Source organism: Podarcis erhardii (assembly GCF_964252035.2).
Source record: "Podarcis erhardii genome assembly, chromosome: 3".
Classification (NCBI taxonomy): Eukaryota; Metazoa; Chordata; class Lepidosauria; order Squamata; family Lacertidae; genus Podarcis; species Podarcis erhardii.
The window spans coordinates 75,971,052-75,990,818 of NC_138507.1; the positions used below are offsets into that span (position 1 = coordinate 75,971,052).

Genomic DNA, 19,767 nt, shown 5'->3' on the forward strand with positions numbered 1-19,767 from the left:
TACATCCTTTGTTTCTTAGGTACCTTTGTTAACCATGCTAAGGCCATTAACTCATCAGGAAGCTAACCGGGCTATTCCAAGAATTGAATCTGTGCTGGATCCAGGAATTTGTAGGGGGTTCAGGCATACAGCCCAACCACCCACATTTATAACAATATGTTAGTTCATCTGATGCAGCTACTTGGGGCAGAAAAATGTATTGGCCGAACCAAAGAGTCTGTGTACATGTTCATGCAAGGCAAGGAAGAAAGCAGGTATGTGCCATTGCTAATGCCTGATGATGTATACTTGTTTGATTCAGTTGCCAGTTTTAGCCCTGGCGGAGTTATATCAGAAGAGTGTACATTGCTGTTTGAGGTGCCTAACCCATGAAGCTGAAAGGTTTGCACTCTTCCCAGTAACAAAACAACATTTCAGCCACTCCACTTGGATTAACAACAGCAAAGGTTGTTTTTATCATCATCAAGCCCCACCTCCAAGATAAATTGGGGTGGTGGCCATAGCTAGAAGGGGGCTGGACACCAGGTGAAGGAATACAATGGGAACATTTACTGGGAATCTGTCTTCACTGTGAGCTACCATTAGCGCTTTTCTATTTTGGGAATACAGAGTGAGCTTCATAGGGGGGTGTCCCATACGTGACAGCTGATCAGACAGAGACGCTGAGTGGGGGATGCCATTTAGCATTACAGAGCACTGAGGCCGCAAGCCCAGAAGGGAACAGATGTGCCACATTTGTGGTCATCGCTGATGAATGGCTGCATGTTATACAGACCAAAAAGAACCAGACTGCGAGGTTGCCTATGCTGGAAAAGGGCAGGGATGACCTAACTCCAAAGAGTGATCCATGTTCCTTTTAACTGCGGCAGCACCTGCTTTTTCTGACTCTACACTTCCGAGGGTTTGAAGTTTTGGCTTATGGCAGAAGACCTTACGGGCCATAGTCACATTAATAAGAAGAGCTTGCTGCATCAGGCCAATGGCCCACCTGGTCCAGCCTTCTTAAATAAATAAGAACCTCTGCTTTCAAGTTGTACCGGAATGGAGAGGAAAGCAGGTGCTGGTGGTAGGATCCTTGGGTTCAACTGACATCACGGTCACCAGAAAGGAAATGGGTATGGTGATCAGAATGTTGGAGGACAAGTGGAGTGAAGCCATGAAGCTGGGATTGGGACTGCCCATAAAGGTACCCTAAGGCCCTTTTGCTAGGCCACAACAGTGTGCTATGCAATCCCAGAATTATGCTCCAGCGTTCTTTGCGACCATTTGAGTGATCCTCAGTTGCACCTGCTGGACTGCATGCTTCTTCACTGGCACACCTACAAACATGGCCACTTGGGGAATGCTTGTATTGTCCGGCCAGGGCTTGGATGTGATGCTAATTGGGTGTAGTCATTGGACTAGGTTGGGAGACTCGGGTTCAGGTCTGCACTTGGCCCTGGAGCTTGCTGGGTGATTTTGGGGTAGTCACTGTCTTTCAGCCTAAGCTACCTCAAACAGTTGTTGTGAGGATAAAAAAAATGGATAGTGAGAGAATTAAGTATGCCTCCCTGGAGGAAATATGGGATATAAATGTTGTTGTTTTTTTAAAGGAGTCCCCTGTTACAAGTTGAAGGGCAATCAAGTTCCCTAAATTCCAGATAACTTGAGGAAATTACAAACAATTATCTTATGGAATGTTGTTATGGAACTCAGGACAAGGGTGAACAAAACAAAGTATGTAAATCCATTTATTCCGTTTATAAACCCTGTTATGATTGAGTGTCACCTTCTGAGCTGGACAGAGGTCTTTGTTACTCTTTGTTACTCATTAAATGTTGCCCTAGGAGGGGAATGAAATGTTTACTTCTGGTATTTCTATCTCAAGCATCCGTAAGCGCAGATCTCCACCAGAGGCCGGGTAAAATCTCAACTGGCAGGCTGCATGCTATTGTTATACCAAGGTATTCTATGCCTTTTTATAATCCATTCCAGGAATTTACTTGAAAGAGGAGATTACTCTTTCCTTCGGAGCAAAGAATACACACAAATGGTTGCTATATTTAGAAACCATACTCTGTTTTTATTGAGTTCATTCACGTTAGACAGGGTGCTTTCAGACTGATGCCCAAAACTGCCAACAGGTCATTCAGATATCATACTCAGGTCATTGGCAACAGCCTTTAAAAACAAAAACAAAAATAAAAACTTACCAGCTTTTCCACAGACTGTGCACATCCTGATTAACTGATGAAAATATATATATACTGGCATTTTGATGCAAATAAAGTCCCATAGATGCTGGAGAAAACAGAAGCAGTACTGAACCCACAATACATATTCATTTGGAAGGATCCCTAGTAAATAAGCTGTTCTTGATACTGACCAAAAGGGCACTATGATGAAACAACAATAGACAGGGAGAAAATGATCCATATTGTTTGAACTCCATTTCAGTGGAGAAATTCAGAGACAAGGGGCAATTCAGGGACAACAGTAATGCAGAGTGGCCTGCTACAGAAACTATGAACCCCGCTAACACTTTTATTCCTAGTTGTCATAGTACAAGTGGGAGCTGCAACAATGTTTTGCAGTGTTGAACTCTTCTGTTCAAGGTTCCACCCCTTCCATTCCACCTCTTCCCTCCCAGTTTTTAACCCTTCACATACCCTGCAACAGACCATCAGCATTCTATGCCCATTGAGCATTCTGTCCCCAATCATCTGCTTGTGGAAAAGATATCCAAAGTAGATAGGGTAAAAATACAAGGGGAGGGGGCTCCAATTTTCACCAGAGGGGTTGGACACAATTTCAGGGCCTAACAGTTGGTCATCTGCAGATGATCCAGACAGAACTCAAGGTTTTGCGTAGGACTGTTCTTAGAACAGCACTGGTTTAGACAGGTGGCACATTATATTTCCTTTGAAATCAATTGAACATTCAAGTTTAATAGTGCAGTGGTACCTCGGTTTACGAACAGTCCTGTTTACGAACTATTCGGTTTACGAACTCCGCAAAACCGGAAGTAGTGTTCCGGTCAGCAAACTTTACCTCAGTCTATGAATGGAAGCTGAATGGTGGAAGGGCACTGGCAGCGGGGAGGCCTCATTAGGGAAAGCGTGCCTCTGTTTAAGAACGGATTTGGTTTAAGAGTGGACTTCAGGAACGGATTAAATTCGTAAACCAAGGTACTTGGGTGTACCAAACATCCTTTGGATGCTACCCCCCCCCATTGCCTAAATAAAGCCAATCTGTTGTCCCTCTTGGGACATATTTCAAACAGGTCGTTCAGCAGTCCCTATTTTAGGCCAACCATCCTTCCCTTTCTGACGCTGGCAGAGACATAGCCTACGGCTGGCAAAATCACACTGACACATAAATTTGCACGCCTCCCTCCCTCCCTCCCACGTGACGCAGCACACCGCCCAGCTGTTGTCATCTCCTATCCCGGAGGATTGCAAACAGGCAGTGTGGGTAATGACTGCAAGGTAGCACAGGCAAATATATAATCTTAACATGGCTAACTGAGCCTTCCAAGAAATGTGTGACTCTGAGAAATACGATCTCTGAGCTTATTTTCTCCTGCAGAATGATTTCCCCTAGGAGGTGGGGTGTTTGGCTCTAGGGGTCTAACAAACTGCCATAGTTGGGGAGGGGAAGGAATGGACCTTAACTTGTGTCTCTAAGAGTTCTTTGCCTTCCACTTTTTGCTGTTGCTTCTTTGCGAGGCTATGATCATTCTTACAATTACTTTGCACATGATTCAAAACAGAGTGGACTGGGGGGGGGGTGCTGTAAAACAGAAACAAAAGCAGCCTAGCAGGGGAAAAGCCTGATCTGAACTTTGAAAGTCTTCCATTTGTAGGGAACAATTTTTAAAAACAAACAAGCAAACAGATAAAGGAGCCTTCAGAAATGTGGGACTCACCTCCAGCCTGAAGTGGTAACATCCATTGCATCACCTCAGGAGTGCATTATTTCATTCTGTTATTGGTGTTGACCAGGAATTCCACTGGGTCTTCCTGCATAGAAAGGGCTATAAAAGGCTTTCTAATTGGTCCGCAACTTTGCCTGAGCAACCAAGTCTCCCAGGTTCTGGTCAATTCCTAGGTTCACCTCTAACAGCTATCTTGGGCTCATCCTTGACACATACTCAAGCATATTATTCTAATACGAGCTATAATATTACCCTGATGTGATTTTGCCCCAACAAGTCTGGTTATGGATGCTGTTCAACTTTAGGAGTATTTACGGTAAATAAGTTGTAAAAACTCATATAATTCAACACTTATTCATAACTGGGTTACTAGGTGGGAGTTGGGGGGAGTGAAGATTTTAAGAAAAGTGCCGAAACATTAGTTGTTATTCAGCTAAAGCTAATCAGAACTATATCCCATTTGAGTTAATGGCACAGCTTTGCTGCCACTAACTTAAATCCCACTGCACCTTAAAACAGGATGAGGCAAATTCATGAAGGATGATGATATTAATGGCTACTGACCATGATGGTTGTGTTCTGTCTCCACTGTCAGAAGCAGTATCCTGCAAATCACAAGTGGGGAGAGTGCTGTTGGGCTCAGGTCCTGCTTGAAGATTTCCCACCAGCATCTGGTTGGCTGCTGTTACAGCAGAGTGCTGGCCTAGATGGGCCTCTGGCCTCATCCAGCAGGGCTCCTAAGTCACTACACACACACACACACACACACACACACACACACACACACAGTGGTACTTTGGTTCTTGAACTTAATCCATTCAGTGAGTCCGTTCGACTCCCAAAACCTGTTCAAAAACCAAGGTGTGGCTTCTGATAGGCTGCAGGAGCTTCCAGCACTCAATCAGAAGCTGTGGAAGCCGTGTCAGACGTTCAGCTTCCAAAAAACTTTCGCAAACTGGAACACTCACTTCCAGTTTTGCGGCGTTCGAGAGCCAATTTGTTTGACAACTAAGCCGTTCAAGAACCGAGGTACCACTGTACCAGATTTAACAATATCACTGATGCTGCACAATTTCCTGGGGAAACAAAACATATTTTCCTGGTATTGAAACACTGACAAGGTTTTATTCTGGAGGGCCGCAGGTTCCCCAGGAACAGTCTCCATTTGACTGTCTAAAGTACAGTACAGCAAGAATCAGAGACCTCGCCCACTCCAATTTCAGCTGCATAGCTCTCAAGGCCAGTTGAGTTATTCTTGACAGGGAAGGGCCACAGCTCAGTGGCAGAGCATCTGTCTTGCATGCAGAAGGTCCCAGGTTCAATCCCAGACATCTCCAGGTAGCACTGGGAGAGACTCCTGCCTCCAACCCTGGAGAGTCACTGCCAGTCAGTGTAAACAATACTGAACAAGATGGACCAACAGTCTGATTCAGTAGAAGACATCTTCCTATGTTCCTATGTATTTTGGCACCTGAGACAGAGAAGCTCTTCTCCCTCCACACACACACACACACACACACACTGCCCCTGGCCATCAAAATACAACAGCAATAAACTAAATAGCAAATAGTTTGTTGCCCTTTCAAGACAGTGAAGTGGCTGCTTCACTCTGCGTAACAGTTGGGCCAGCCCTGCTTAAAATGAGTTGAGTGGCACAGTGCACCCCTTGGTAAACGAACAACTGAAATGTCTGCTTCAGCAAACACGGTTTTTTATTATATTCTAATTGCTTCATAATGCCATTCACGCAGAAGTATCTTGGCACAGTTAATGTTTTGAGTAACTGAGTAACTGTTGACTTTGGCTAAGTGAGTCAGTTCATAAACTGCGGAGAGAAAAAACAGATACCTCCAGCTCACGGTTGTTTTGTAATGCCAACCACCAGGCAACACTATACTGTCTTTAATGGAGAAGTCATTATGGGAAGGAAATAAATACTAAAGTCTCAAGGAGACCTCAAGTGGGCAGATTTGGAAATGAACTTGGCTACAGCTACTCTATTCGCCCTGGGAGATGGAGATGATGCAAAAACACTTCTGTCTGGGAAACCTGTCCTTGAACGCCGCACAAAAATTCCTGGGGTCTTTTTGCCTACAGAAAGCCAGAGAGCCTATAATAATACATGACAAGATTTCACCACCTCCCATCGGTAAAGAAGTCACGTTTCATGAAGACATGATTTTCCATTCATCTCTTTTGCAGTATCCCCGGAGGAAAAAATGGTTGTGTCCTAATCTTTTCAAATGTCTGTCCTTATACTGATGGTGGTTAATAATAATTTTGGTTGTTATTTATTTTTATTTATTCTGTGTTTATTTTTTAAAAAAACCCTGAATGTAACCCGCCTCCAATTGAGCTAAATGAAATGCTCAAATTTAAGTTATGTTTATGTTCATTTGTGGTTGATGAAGTTCACCTGGATTGCTAGTATGTTAGTGTATTTCATTCATTTTAGTTGCTAGTCATAGGTCCTTATCTTCATTCTCAGTTGCAGGCAGATCTAAGTAGGTGGAACTGCATTTGCCTCTATTTGTCCTTTATTGCCTTTCCTTTGCTCTTTTGTTTGTTTATTTAAATTTTAAATTTGTTATTGATTTATTTAGGGTTGAACTTTTTTTAATTTTGCCCAAAACTGTTCAGCTTGTTGGTCCAAATTGAAGGGGAAAAATGCCTTTTTTTGATTGCCATACATCCAGATTTTCCAGGACATTTTCCTGATTTCTGCCCGGACAGTGCTACCAACTGTGGTATTCCGTATATGTCTGGAAAAATCCGGATGTATGCCAACCCTGATTTGGTAACAAAAAATGTGCAAACATAATAGAAAGAAAGAAAACAAAGAAACAAAAATCTAGTGAGATCTCGTTGGAAGCTGCTGAGATCTTGTTGGAAGCTGCTGCCACTTCTGGCTGCATTGGCAGGGGTTGCCTACCAAATGCCCTTTAAAATCCTAAATTCGGCACCTGAGCACAACAGTGCTCTCCCCCTTTAAAAAGATACAATCTTTTCACGTTACCCTTGAGAACACTGAGGAGCACCAAAATTAAGTATTTTTTAAATCTTAGCTGGAAATGTGCTTAATTGCTTTCATGCACACTGCTAAGATATGACTGTGATTAAGCAGAATGCAAATTGTTAACTAAAATGTGAAAAATTGACTGTAGACTTGCTCCGTTCTGGTTGGATCATGCCTCAGGGTGTTGATTTGTTTTAAGAAATCTAGGAAGACAGATTCGAAGGGCACAAGATTTAATTACCGTAATTAATTAGCTCCCCAATTATTTAGCTCCCCAAGGGGCGCAGCGTTGGGGGTCACCACAGAAAAGGCTCGTCTCCTCCCCACCGATCGGACTTCCTTAAATGAACCTACACTGAGTGCCCCCTTTAACTCCTCAAAGCGACACTTTCTCGGGCCGTGTAACTCTCAAGAAGCTAGATTTCAAAGGTTTGCGCAACGTAACCCTGAATTTGGTTAAATTGACCGATTCAACCACAGCTCTCCAGCAAAGCGTCAGGCACAGGCGAGCAAGCCTTAGGTGGTCCGCAGCGTCTGCGATCACGTGCGATGCCCACCTGGGGTACTTTTTTTTTTATAGCAGCAGCTGCGTTGGTGGGTGACTAAAACTTGGTGACTAACACCACTGCAGAGACGAAAACCAACAACCGGGCAGGTTCAGAGAAAATCCCGAGTCCACTCCCGCCTCCAGGGACAAGGACAGCCGGAGCCCGAGGCTTCCTGGCGCTTCTCCCCAGCCTCCCCACCCGTTAGGATCAAGACGTCCCCTCGGGCTCGCCGGCGAGGGACCTCCTTCGAATGTTTACCCGGAGCCTCGAAGGCTCGCTCGTGACGTCGCGCAGGACGCCCTCCTCCTCGCGCGCCGATTGGCTGAAGCGCGCGGAGGCGGTTGCGGAACGTCGCTGTTTGTGTTTGAACGTTCCAGCGGGAGGGTGGGGCGAGGAGGGCTCCGTCGGGCAGGCGGCCGATTCGCTGCTTGAGCAGGGCGACCCTCCGCCCCCCCGGCTGGACGGCGCGGCGCGATGGTGCCTTCTCGGTGCGTGAAGAGCGAGTACATGAAGCGCTTCAAGGAGCCCAAGTGGGAGGCGTGCGGCCCCTGCTACCAGGAGCTGCTGCGCTACCGCCTGAGCCGGCGCCTTTTGGAGCAGGCGCACCGGCCCTGGTTTTGGGACGGCTGGGAGCAGGACAGCAGCCAGAGCGGCGGCGGCAGCGGCGGCTCCCCGTCGCCCCCGGGCACGTCCAGCCCGCCGGGTGGCCAGCAAGGAGAAGAAGCAGCGGCGCCTGGCGAATCTGGCCTGGGCGGGGCGGCGGCAGCAGCGGGGGACGCCGACAGATCCTGCCCCGAGGAGCCCTTGCGCGGGTCGGGTATGTTCCTCCGCCGCCGAGGGGAGAGGAAGAGGACGGCCTGCCGGAATGACCTTGAGCCATTCTCCGGGAAGGCGGGCGGAGGGGGGCGCTGGGAGCCGCGGCTGCAGAGATGAGTCGCTGGGGAAGGAGGGAGGGAGCTGCAGTGGCCGGATGTCCCTGCTCTGCAATGGAGCTGCCGCTGGATGTAAATGCGGAGCGGGGGGCGCGCGGAGGAGAGAGCGGCTTTCCTGGGTTTGAAATAAATCTTAACAGCTGGGGCTCCGCGTCCGGCTTGGCTCTTGAAGCCGCCCTCCCCTCCGCACGCATCGGGAAATGGAGGGTGCCAGGACCGTGCAGGCGCTGCGGCCTCTTGCCGCCGAGTGGCTTCGCGGCTCCTCCTTACGCGTCTGTTGGGGAACGGGCGAAGGCGGCGCCATCGAGGGGCACGGACGTGGTTGCTGCCAATACTCGGCCCCTCCGGCGCCCACCCGGGTCCTTCCGGGGGCGAGAGATCTCCGGCTGGATCGTCCCCGCCGAGAAGCGCTTTCGCCCTCGGGAGGCACTTTCCTCGCTTGCTACCGGAGCCTCCGCTGACGTAACAGCGGCATTTTGGAAACCCATCTTTGACCAAATGGAAAGGGACGATTATTTCTCTCCAGCTTTGCGCTTTGCTGGCAGGAAAATAGGCCATGCCCACTTGCATTAAGGCTTTCTTTTGAAATTTATTCGTGTAGGGTCAGAGATAGGCCTGGGGCTTTTTGGCCAATGGAGGACCAGCTCGAACAGGGATGATGTGAGTTGTAGGACAGAAATCAGGATGGGGCTACAGGTTCCCCATCTCGGACTTACTAAGGATGGTGCGACTCCTGCTTTGTGACTTAAATTCACAGCCTTATGATAAATAATATCTATCTAGAGAGCAGATGGATGCCAACAACATCTAGAGAGCAGTGCAGAAATTATGCTACCCCATAAGGCAGGTGTGGGGAACTTTTGGCCCTCCAGGTGTTCCTGAACTACAGCTCCTTCATCCCCTGGCATTGACTATGCTTGCTGGGGTTGGTGGGAGTTGTAGTTCAGCAACACCTGGAGGACCAAAGGTTCTCCACACTTGCCGTAAGGATGATGCCATTCTTCCAGCCGCTCTTGGGTGGTAATAGCATGATGCCCTGTTCTGCACAGAATTAGGATTGCTTTAAGACCATGGAAATCTTAGGCACACAGATAAAAATGAACCTGTTTCCTCTGGGTTTACTTGCAGACTCTAGAATCTGTTTTCCGAAAAACTGAGACAAAGCTTAAAGATCTTACTACGAGTGAAGGGTTAGATCTGCATACCTGACAACACTTCTTGAGTGCTGCTGTTGGCATCAGTGGAGCCAGCTTTGGTGAATGCAGCTTTGATTTCATCCCCAAAGTGTCTTGATCTCTTATAAGCTTTTTGGAATGACCTCACCAAAGGCCCAAACTGAAATACCAGCACAGTACTGAGAATACACTCAACTCAGTAGTATTCTGAATAGAATAACCCTAAAAAACACTCTGAAATTCCTTTGGTTTTTTTCTGATTTAACAGAAAGTAAAAGTAGCTTCTTTATTTAGTTACAGTATTTATAGCCTACTCATCACTGAATATTTTCAATCCCATAATAAGGATCAAAGTAATAAAACCATTACAAACTAATATAAACAGGTCCAACAAACAACAAATTAACAATTCTTTCGTAAGGGAAGCAACAATGCTATAATGACAAACATTAAACTTTCCAGTTTAACCAAATCCCTAGGTAAAAAAAAAGACATTCAAACCAACAATTCCCACCCTATTTTTCATTTCTGGTGGAGATGCTGAGGTAATCCACTTGCTTCCCACTATCTCTCATACAAAGAAGGCTCCACTCTGTGCCAACAGACTCACTTCGTAGATTTTGAACAGCTTCCATCTCATCCAGGCTCTCACCCTGAGCATGGGTGTAGCCAGGGGGGCAGGTGCCCCCCATCAAGGAAATCAATAAGAATACAGTAGTTAAGTAATTGAGGTTCTGCCCCCACCCAACATAAATCCTGGCTACACCCATGGGCCTGAGTGGTATAAATTGTTGCTCACAAGGATCTACACCAAGAAACCCCTCCTACTTGACCATGGAAGCAACAGTGGTTGGGAAAAAAAAGCACAAAAGAAAAAGAGGTTGGCAATAAGGCCCTGCTAGTGTTTCTCTCCCAGTCCTGTCAAAACTCCTGGGTCTCCAAGTCGGTAAGGCTACTAGGGAGGAATATGCAGGTGAATTTGTTGGCCTCCCCCAACTCTGTCCTCCTTACCAGCTGCCACAAACCGCATTCAGGGTCCTCCAGGGAAATTAATGTGCTTCTCTATATAGACTGTGCCCTAGTTCTCAGAATACGCTTAATTAGGAGATGTTTTACACACTACACAGCAGCAAACTCAGATTGGCCATTAAGTGCATTCATAACAGGGGAACAGCAACTCATGCAGTCTGCTTGATTGTACCTGCACAATTTATGTATACACAAATGGAAGTTTGGTGTGTCACACATAGTCTTTTTCCCCCTCTCCACTAAACCTTTTAAAAACATAAATTTGTGAAGTGTCCTATGACATTGGTTGAGCCTAGGAATGTTACCTTGCTGACAGCTGGGATCAAATTTTTTAAATGGATTTTCGAATGCTCATGATATCAAATGTGGGCAGATACCACCTGCAAACTGAAACAAATGTGCATGACTTATATGTGGAATATACTATCAGCAGATACAGCAATGGTTGGCAGGATAACTCCATGCAAGTACCCCTATACAAATTTGCAATACTTCAGGTTTGCTAAGATAATCAAACCTTAATACGAATGACAGCATGGAGTTTTCTCTGTGCTGTGCTTCCTGGACAGTATTTATCTGGAACTTAAAAGCATTGTCACAAATGTGACACTAGCGTAGATAACCTAGTCTTCTAATGACACACTGGTACCTTGGAGGCAAAGACATTTCCTCTATAGAAGGTTGGTTTTTATTTTTGACACTGATCTCTTTTCCTCCGTTACTTCCCATTATATGACGAAAATTGGTATCATGCCTTGACAAGCAAGAGTAATGATGTGCAAGAACACTGTGTGTGTGTGTGTGTGTGTGTGTGTGTGCACGCACAGTGTGTTCAGCATTTGCAGAGAGTTCTTTAGTTGTCAGTGATTCTCACACGGATTCATAGCTGCTTATGTAAGTTGTTGCCATGGCGTCTTGCATCTTTAAAATTGCATAAGCTTTCGTTCTCCAGCTAAAAATAAGGAACTAACAAGAGCAGGGACTATTACATGCTAGGTGATGGGAGTTGTGCTTTTTAACAGCACAGGCTCCATAGATGCCTTTGATCTGGCCTCTTGTATAGGAGAAGGCATTGCACCTTCTGGTAATACTATGCAGCTCTGATCACTGACACCTGTCCACTGTTGCTGTATCTACTGTCTGATTGGAAACCTTAGTAATGGAGGGCTCTTTTTCCTACTTTGCATTGCTGACTCTTGTGTGCACCAAGCAAGAGTTATTTATTTATTTATCTATTTAATTTATATGCCACCCTATACCTGGGGGTCTCATGGCGGTTCACAGAATAAAATCAAGATATAAAACCACAAAATACATAATAAAAATAAAAGCAACAACCCCATAGCCCCTCCCCAAAAGAACACATTTTAAAAGGGCATAGGATGTAAATCAGATCAACCAAAGGCCTGGTTAAAAAGGAATGTTTTTGCCTGGCGCCTAAAGGTGTATAATGAAGGTGTCAGGCAAACTTCCTTGTAGGGAAGTTTTACCTACAGCGTGGACAAATCAAAGGAGTTATGGTGCACTACCAGTCTGCATTGGTTTGCATAAGATGAGCCCTGCTAGATTAGGCCAGTGGCTCATCTAGTCCAGCATCTTCCTCTCACAGTGTCCAATCAGTGCAACAATGGTCTCCCAGCTTGTATTCCCCAGCAACTAGCATGCATAGGCGTTCTGCCTCCCAGCAGTGGAGGTAGAACTTAGCTGTCATGACTGGTAGACATGAACAGCCTTTGCCTCCGTTAATTTGTCGTGTCCGGTGGCAGTGGGTGGGGCACCCATGGCAGCTGCTTTAGCGTGCCTCTCGGGTGAGCCGGCCCTGGGAGGTGGGCAGGCTAAACCTAACCCTCCTTCTTTTCTCCCAGAGGATGAAGACCAAGAGAAAACCGAGGAGAAAACCGAAGCTGAGAGTGGAGGCAAAAAGGCTGCCCCCAAAGGAGCTGGCGGGTCAGCAAGTTGCCCCCAAGGGCAGCCTTCGAGTCGTGGTGCTTTGGGCAGCCGGGGTGACAGAAGACGGGTGAAGAGTCCTCAAAGGATACATGCGGCAAAGGGGTTGAAACACCCCTTTGCCTTGTATGGCTGGGGAGAAAAACAGACTGATACTGGGAGCCAGAAAACACACAATGTCTGTGCATCCGCTTCTGTGAATGAAGTAAGGCAACTTGAAATATATACTTATGGGTTGTTTGTCTAAGTCCTTGCCCTCCTGCCTGACTCCTTCCTTCACACTTGTAAGGTCAGCCCAGGTTTGTGTGCTGCCCACGGTGAATTAGGATGTTGCTGTTTCCTCATTCTTTGTCATCCTATGCTGGGCAAAATAACTACTGACATTTAATATGCTATACAGTGGTACCTCGAGTTACAAACGTCTCAGGTTACAAACTCCACTAACCTGGAAGAGTTACCTTGAGTTAAGAACTTTGCCCCAGGATGAGAATGGAAATCGTGTGCCGGCAGCAAGAGGCCCCATCAGCGAAAGCATGCCTCTAGCTAAGAACAGTTTCAGGTTAAGAACGGACCTCCGGAACAAATTAAGTTCGTAACTAGATATACAACTGTAGTTAAGTGGGCTAATGTTGTCTTAACTTCCTGCCCTTCTGCTACTGTGCCTGTGCTATGGGCAGCCAACAGATACCAGCAGACTTTTGACTGTGCATCCCCAAAGGCAGGGAATATTGTTGAACCCATCAGCTGCAAAGCGGCCCCTTTGCCAACTCCTCCAAAAGTGCGGGATTTCTCTCTCTGTAACTTACACAGCTGAAATGAACAACTCTTAGGGGTGCCCAGTTTGCCTGTGTGGCTCGGCTGGCCTTGCCTGGTTTTTAGACCCATTTATTATGCCTATGCACTTACAGTGGTACCTCGGGTTAAGTACTTAATTCGTTCCGGAGGTCCGTTCTTAACCTGAAACTGTTCTTAACCTGAAGCACCACTTTAGCTAATGGGGCCTCCTCCTGCTGCCGGAGCCCGATTTCTGTTCTCACCCTGAAGCAAAGTTCTTAACCTGAAGCACTATTTCTGGGTTAGCGGAGTGTGTAACCTGAAGCACATGTAACCTGAAGCATATGTAACCCGAGGTACTTGCTTGAGAGTAGGCAGTAGTGCAGCATCCTTTTTTGTTTTTGTTAGTTGCCTGCCCTCCTTGTGTATTTTGTGTTGTTTTCCATAGCTGGATCCAAGGCCGTTTCTTCCATGGTCAGTAGCAATACTCTGAACTGGATATGGGAGTGGCCTTGCCATGAAGCAGTTGCTTTGGGTGTTTTCCAGTGGATGTATTGCTGTTTGGATTGTATCCAGCTAAGTTATTATATGCGTGGAATGACTTCTGCGAGCAGAGTGGAACTTTCCCTCCCTCTGTGTGTTCTCCAAATCTGCTCTGGGTTTTTCTCTAACCATTCAGAGCAGATTTGAGGGCAGAAAGGAGAGGAATGCTCAGCTGTGCTCACAGAAGCTATTCCGCATGTACAGTGAATTAGTTGGCTACAACCCCATCTTCGATTTCTTACCTGCCCTTCACTATGAGGTCCCGGGGGGGGGGGGATTACAACAATGAAAAAACAGAATATTAAAAATAGTTTAAGCACACTACAGTGGTACCTCAGGTTAAGTACTTAATTCGTTCCGGAGGTCCATTCTTAACCTGAAACTGTTCTTAACCTGAAGCACCACTTTAGTTAATGGGGCCTCCTGCTGCTGCCGCGCCGCCAGAGCACAATTTCTGTTCTCATCCTGTAGCAAAGTTCTTAACCCGAGGTACTATTTCTGGGTTAGCGGAGTCTGTAACCTGAAGTGTATGTAACCTGAAGCGTATGTAACCCGAGGTACCACTGTACAAGCAAGAGTATAGGGTGGGTCCTTCTATATATCAGGTATCAAAAGCCACGATGAAGAGATGTGTCTTCAGCATATGACAAAAATTACACAATGAAGGTGTCAGGCCCACCTCTGTGGGGAGGGAATTCCACAGCTTAGGGGCTGCCCCAGAGAAGGCACTCTCCTAGGCTGCCACCACCTTAAACTTCCAGCGTGGTGATCCCCAGAGAGCCCCCTCTGCTGATCCTAACACCTGAGGGGGTCTGCAGGGAAGGAGGCAGTCTTTCAAAAATAGTCACCAAGGCTGCCTGATCCTCCAGTGACAATGTTGGGTCCAGGAGCATCCCTAAGCTATGGACCTACTCCTTTCAGGGGAGTGCAGCCCTATCCAGAAGAAACAATCTCCCCAGACTCAAGAACTGAAAACAACCTATGTGTTTTCATGGCTTCAGCTTCAATTGACTAGTGTGGGTGTGTGAAAATGGAAGGGAAAGGGGTAGTATCTGATGTCAACATGTTCAAAGCTTGGAATAAATGAGTGGGGGAAGAGCCTGTAGGAATCCATTTGCCACATACAGGCACCTTCATATTCCCCCATAGTAAGTTGCCCTATTGTACTGAGACACCTACTGGACCTTGTGAATGGAATGTCGGCCATGGATCTTCTGCAATTATATTCCTTGGTTGATGGTAATGGGCCGTGACATTGTCACTGACATCCTACGCTGTAGTTATGAAGCGGAATCTTCTTCCGCCTTGTTTACAGATTATATTGGAACAATATTTGCTAACTCTAATTTAATGCAAAGCTTTTGTTTGTTTCTGGCTGCCGTTTCAGTGCTGCTGTGGAGGGAATTCCCGATGCTAGAACGGTTGCCTACCCCCTGTCAGGATATGAGAGAGAATAATCTTTGTAAAACAGCAGGCAGTTAGCATCAAGTGTCTCAAGGCAGAGTGAGCTCAAGTTTAGGTATGGCATAAAAGGTTGAAAGTACTGATGACACCATCATAGGCTCCTGGTACTTGAATGACTTTGGGAAGCTGTAAGTTCTTGCAAAAGTGTTGCTGATCTGTGAAATGTTAAGATTCAGCATAAAGCATATTAATGTACTTCTGACAGCAGTATGGAAGAAATACAAGAAAGGGAGCTATTTTTTTTGTGTGTGTGTGTGTGTGTGTGTAAAATAATACAGCACGTACTGGTTAAATTTGCATATCTCGATTTAGTCTAGCTTAGTGCATTGAAATCAATAAATCTAAGCTTGTTTTAAATGGACGTTTGTCATTAAGAGTGAATTACTAAAGTCCCAACAGATACTGGCATTTGCTACTGAATAGAAAAAAAATGGTGTTTATAGTAGAGCCTACACATATTTATGATTGGATGGCTAACATATCTGTACACAGCCTAACATGCCTTTGTACAACGTCTGCAGGTTAGTGGATGGCTAAATCCTTCAGCCTCTCAGGTTAGCAGCTGAGCTTATTGCATTTGTGCTTCATAACCCTAACCCAATGCCATGCATATTCACTCACCTTTGAAAAGTTGGTGATTCAGTATTGGATGTGCACAGCTAATTAGCTTGTTTTTTATTTTACTTAGTGTGCACATGACTTTTCAGTTTGATGAACTTTTCCCAAGTGGCTTACAAATGAAAGCAAGAATAGATACTATCCAATAGTTTAAAAATGGAAATGGTAAATAGCAGAACAGTGGTAGCATATGGAAAGCCACAATAAACCTTAAAAGCCGCAGTAAATATCAGTCTCCGTTTAGTTAAAATTTAAATGGTTTTTGCCTGGTGCCAAAACCTGGCCGTGCCTTGGTTTTCAAACCGTTTTGGGAGTCACACGGACTCCCATAACGGATTAAATTTGAGAACCAAAGTATGACTGTAGCAAGATAATAACTGGCATATCAAATAGGGTAACTAGACAAAGTTTTGGGATTCTGGATGCTAGTTGCTTGAAACTGCAGGAGGGGAGACTGCTCTTGAGCTCAAATCCTGCTTGTAAGTTTCTCACAGGCATAGATGGCCACCAAGAATCATCTAACACTTAAATATCTCTTGTTAGATCCACGAGTCTGCACTGAGAGCAAAGAACAGAAGGCAAGTGGAAAAAAAGAAGCTGTCTCAGAGGCGGATTCATTCAGTGGAAGTAGAACAAGGCTGGAGAGCAAAATCTGCTGCACCAGACAACCCCTGGATGACGGAATACATGAGGTGCTACTCAGCACGAGCACGGTGATTCAACATTTGCCTGGACCTGTTTTTTTAAAAAAAATTCAGAAATAGTGTACGAAAGCAACGGGTGAATAATTCCAAACTACTTATGCAAGATTTTTAACAAAAGGATTTTCCAGCAGTTTGATATACTTGTTTATATTTTGGCTACTTATCCCTGCAGGAGAGGGAATAATTGATTCCATACTGGTGGGAACTATGCTTAGCAGTATAGCTTCTTTACAGATTTTTTTTTAAAAAAGAACAATATTAAGAGATCTTTCTGTTGACCTTGAGCAGAAAAGGTATGGAATGTTGTAGAATGAACTTTTTAAAATGAAAGACCCAGAAGGGTTATTTTGACAATTATTTAGTCCCTCCTTAATCATTAAAACATATGGACCGTAATCCATGGGAAATTTCTTGCCCTGATGTTGCATAGAACTCAAAACCTTTCCCTATAGGGGAGCCATAAGGCTTTACAAATCAGGTCTCTAAAAATTATTTGTAGGTGCCATTGTATTTTCATGTGATTCTAGTTAAGTTGCTATGATTTTCCTCAGACCTGTACAACTTGAGACCTAGTGAGCCAAATGCAGACTTTCTGCCCTCTGTGGATTCAATCCAGTGACTACAAAAACAGGGGACTGTTATCTACCTATCTTGCTGTGCAGGCCAGATGTGCAGGCTCTTGCAGCCAGATGTGTAGAAGATTGTATAATTGGAAATGCTCCATTTTTAGAATTCTGAAAGCTCTTCCCAACTTTTGGTAAATATATAGTGACTTGTTCAGGTTTACATTCCAGTTTTAGGTTTTGTGACCATCTGGAACTGGAAATTTTGGTGCAATTGATTAGTAATGCGATGTGTTTATGTTTTTAGCTTTTTAAATTTGCTATCATGAGCCTGTGATACCAAATGGCAGGTGTAGACAATCATTAACTATTAGTTATCAGTACTTTGCAGTAAGTAACATGGACTTGGTGACAGTGAACTGGGATGTATATTTTTTTTAATGCTTTATTTGGGTGGATTAAATATGCTTTGTAAAGAGTTTTGTTAGGTGAGCTTCTGCATAAGTGAAATGTTACGACTATTTCACTCTTGAATTGAACCTACCAGACCAAGTTAGTGTACATTCCAGAGGCATGTTTAGGACTCAGGCAAATTTTGCTATACTTCTCAAGTGTATGACATGCCCCTTATCCCATCCGACCACCAAAAAAAGTTGATTTGTGTAATTCAGAGGATGAAGCCATTGGCAATTATGAGAATGTAACAAATCTGTTACAGTTTAAAGTTTGTATCGCATATTGTGAGACTACCTTCCATTTTTGTGTGTGTATCAAACACCAAACTGGTGGCTAATAAGCTGCTTAAAATAATCTCCTTATATAGTGAAACCTTGGTTCTCAAACGGCCATGTTTTTTAATGTTTCGGCTACCAAACGCCAAAAACCCGGAAGTAAATGCTCCGGTTTTCGAATGTTTTTCGGAAGCCAAATGTCTGATGTGGCTTCCGCTTGAGTGCAAGAAGCTGTTGCAACAAATCGGAAGCTGCGCCTTGTTTGTCGAACATTTCGGAAGTGAAATGGGCTTCCGGAATGGATTACATTTGACAACCAAGATTTGATTGTATTTCAAATTATGTTGGCTCCATTCATGTAGGGGTGGTTTTATGCAGCTGGCATTAGTCTCAATCATTAAGACTTAAATAACTCAAATTTTGGGAAACAGTTATTGGTAGCCTTTCATTCCAAAGGCTACATCAGGTACTCTCCCCAGAAACTCTGTGGTTACTCAGTGTTGAGTTCCCTCTTCCATGGTTGCTGCAGGTGGCTTTTGGCTCTTTTGAGTTCTGCTTTCTTTCCATCTGTAGGCCTGTGGTTGGAACTGTGTTTCCTTCAGTCTTTTTTTAATTTAATCCCTTATCTTCACTTTACAAAATTAAAGGACTTCAATTGTACATGGCTTTAACATAATACATTTCTCTATCTTTGTTATACAATATTGACTCCTGTCCTGCTTCCAAGGGATACATGAAGGACTTTTTTTCTTGTGTCCTAAAGACCACTTTTCTTAAACAACTGGCAGCTTTTTGAAAATATTTTGGATTCTTTTTTTAAAGGGCTGTTAATGTTGCCATCTTTTAACTTCCCAGAATGTGTTCAGCTAAACTTCTTGTAAGCTAACTGACACATGGATGGACGTTGGAAATTTTGAAGACACTGTTGAAACAAGGATACTAAAAGTCTGGGTTTTCAGTCTTCCACAAGGATGTGTTGGGTGGCTTAGGTCACTTTTAATTCTGGTAATTTGCAAATGGGGTGTGTGCATATCGCTGTTGAACATGGAGCATCTGCTTGCTTCTCTGTGTAGAGTGGTTTTTATCTTAACTTTAAGCAATCCCCTCCCCCCCCCTCAACTGGGCATTAATGTGGTGTTAGACATGGAGTCTCTTGGATTGCAATCCTAAATGTGTCTACTCAGAAGTCTCATAGAGTTCAATGACACTTCCAGGCAAATGAGCAAAGGATTGCAGGTGCATTTCCTGACAAAAGCCCTGGTCAGCTGTGATAAAAATCCATAAATATAGCATGTGAGTGCCGCCCTGTCTCTGTCTCCCTCTGTAAATTGAAGGGCAGGTGTGCAAAGCGAGGAGCCTGCTTCTACGGGTGAATATTTCCTGTGCATTTTAGAATCCAGGTTTAACAAGATTCTGCATCACTCAAGGAGCCTCCATGCAGGTCCCCCCCTTTCTTGATTATATTTTCAGATAGTCCTACCTGAAGAGGGCTAAAGTTGGCAGGAAATGGCAAAACTACCATCCGCACTAGTAAATAAAGAAGCTTATTTACAGATGTGTTTACTAAAGCTGGAATTGGTGGTGGTGGGACGACAAATTCTGAGCTGTTCCAGTATTCTGGGTATAAATAATGGTTTTGCTTTTAATTTTAAAATAGGGACATTGTCACGAGAAAGACCTCTCTTTCCTTGTTAGAACTTGAGAAAAGTCCTATTTATGGTCCATCTGTCTTCACAAAACTGGCATAGTATCACTACCAAATGCATGAAACTGAAATGCACAAATGACACTCATTGTTCCAGCACAG

General features: G+C 44.7%; 1 protein-coding gene across 2 annotated transcripts; it reads left to right on the top strand.

The window, feature by feature from the left end:
• Window positions 1-7,120: 7,120 nt before the first annotated feature.
• CCSAP (centriole, cilia and spindle associated protein) lies at window positions 7,121-19,767 on the top strand. 2 transcript variants are annotated; one of them, XR_014154962.1, is made up of 4 exons: window positions 7,121-8,297; window positions 12,482-12,768; window positions 15,268-15,399; window positions 16,506-16,634. XR_014154962.1 is itself a non-coding variant. In XM_081855894.1 (3 exons), the coding sequence occupies exons 1-3, from the start codon at window positions 7,955-7,957 to the stop codon at window positions 16,677-16,679; spliced, it is 804 nt and encodes a 267-aa protein (XP_081712020.1). In that variant the 5' UTR covers window positions 7,173-7,954; the 3' UTR covers window positions 16,680-19,767. The 2 variants fall into 2 exon arrangements, 1 of the variants encoding a protein (XP_081712020.1); XM_081855894.1 differs by lacking the exon at window positions 15,268-15,399 and having other exon boundaries at window positions 7,173-8,297; window positions 16,506-19,767.

Bases quoted from the DNA above. Each gene is read 5' to 3' on its own strand.
- CCSAP (XM_081855894.1), top strand. From the start codon at position 7,955: ATGGTGCCTTCTCGGTGCGTGAAGAGCGAGTACATGAAGCGCTTCAAG. The intron at 8,298-12,481 runs GTATGTTCCTCC...CTTTTCTCCCAG, and splicing joins GGAGCCCTTGCGCGGGTCGG to AGGATGAAGACCAAGAGAAA. The intron at 12,769-16,505 runs GTAAGGCAACTT...ATCTCTTGTTAG, and splicing joins CATCCGCTTCTGTGAATGAA to ATCCACGAGTCTGCACTGAG.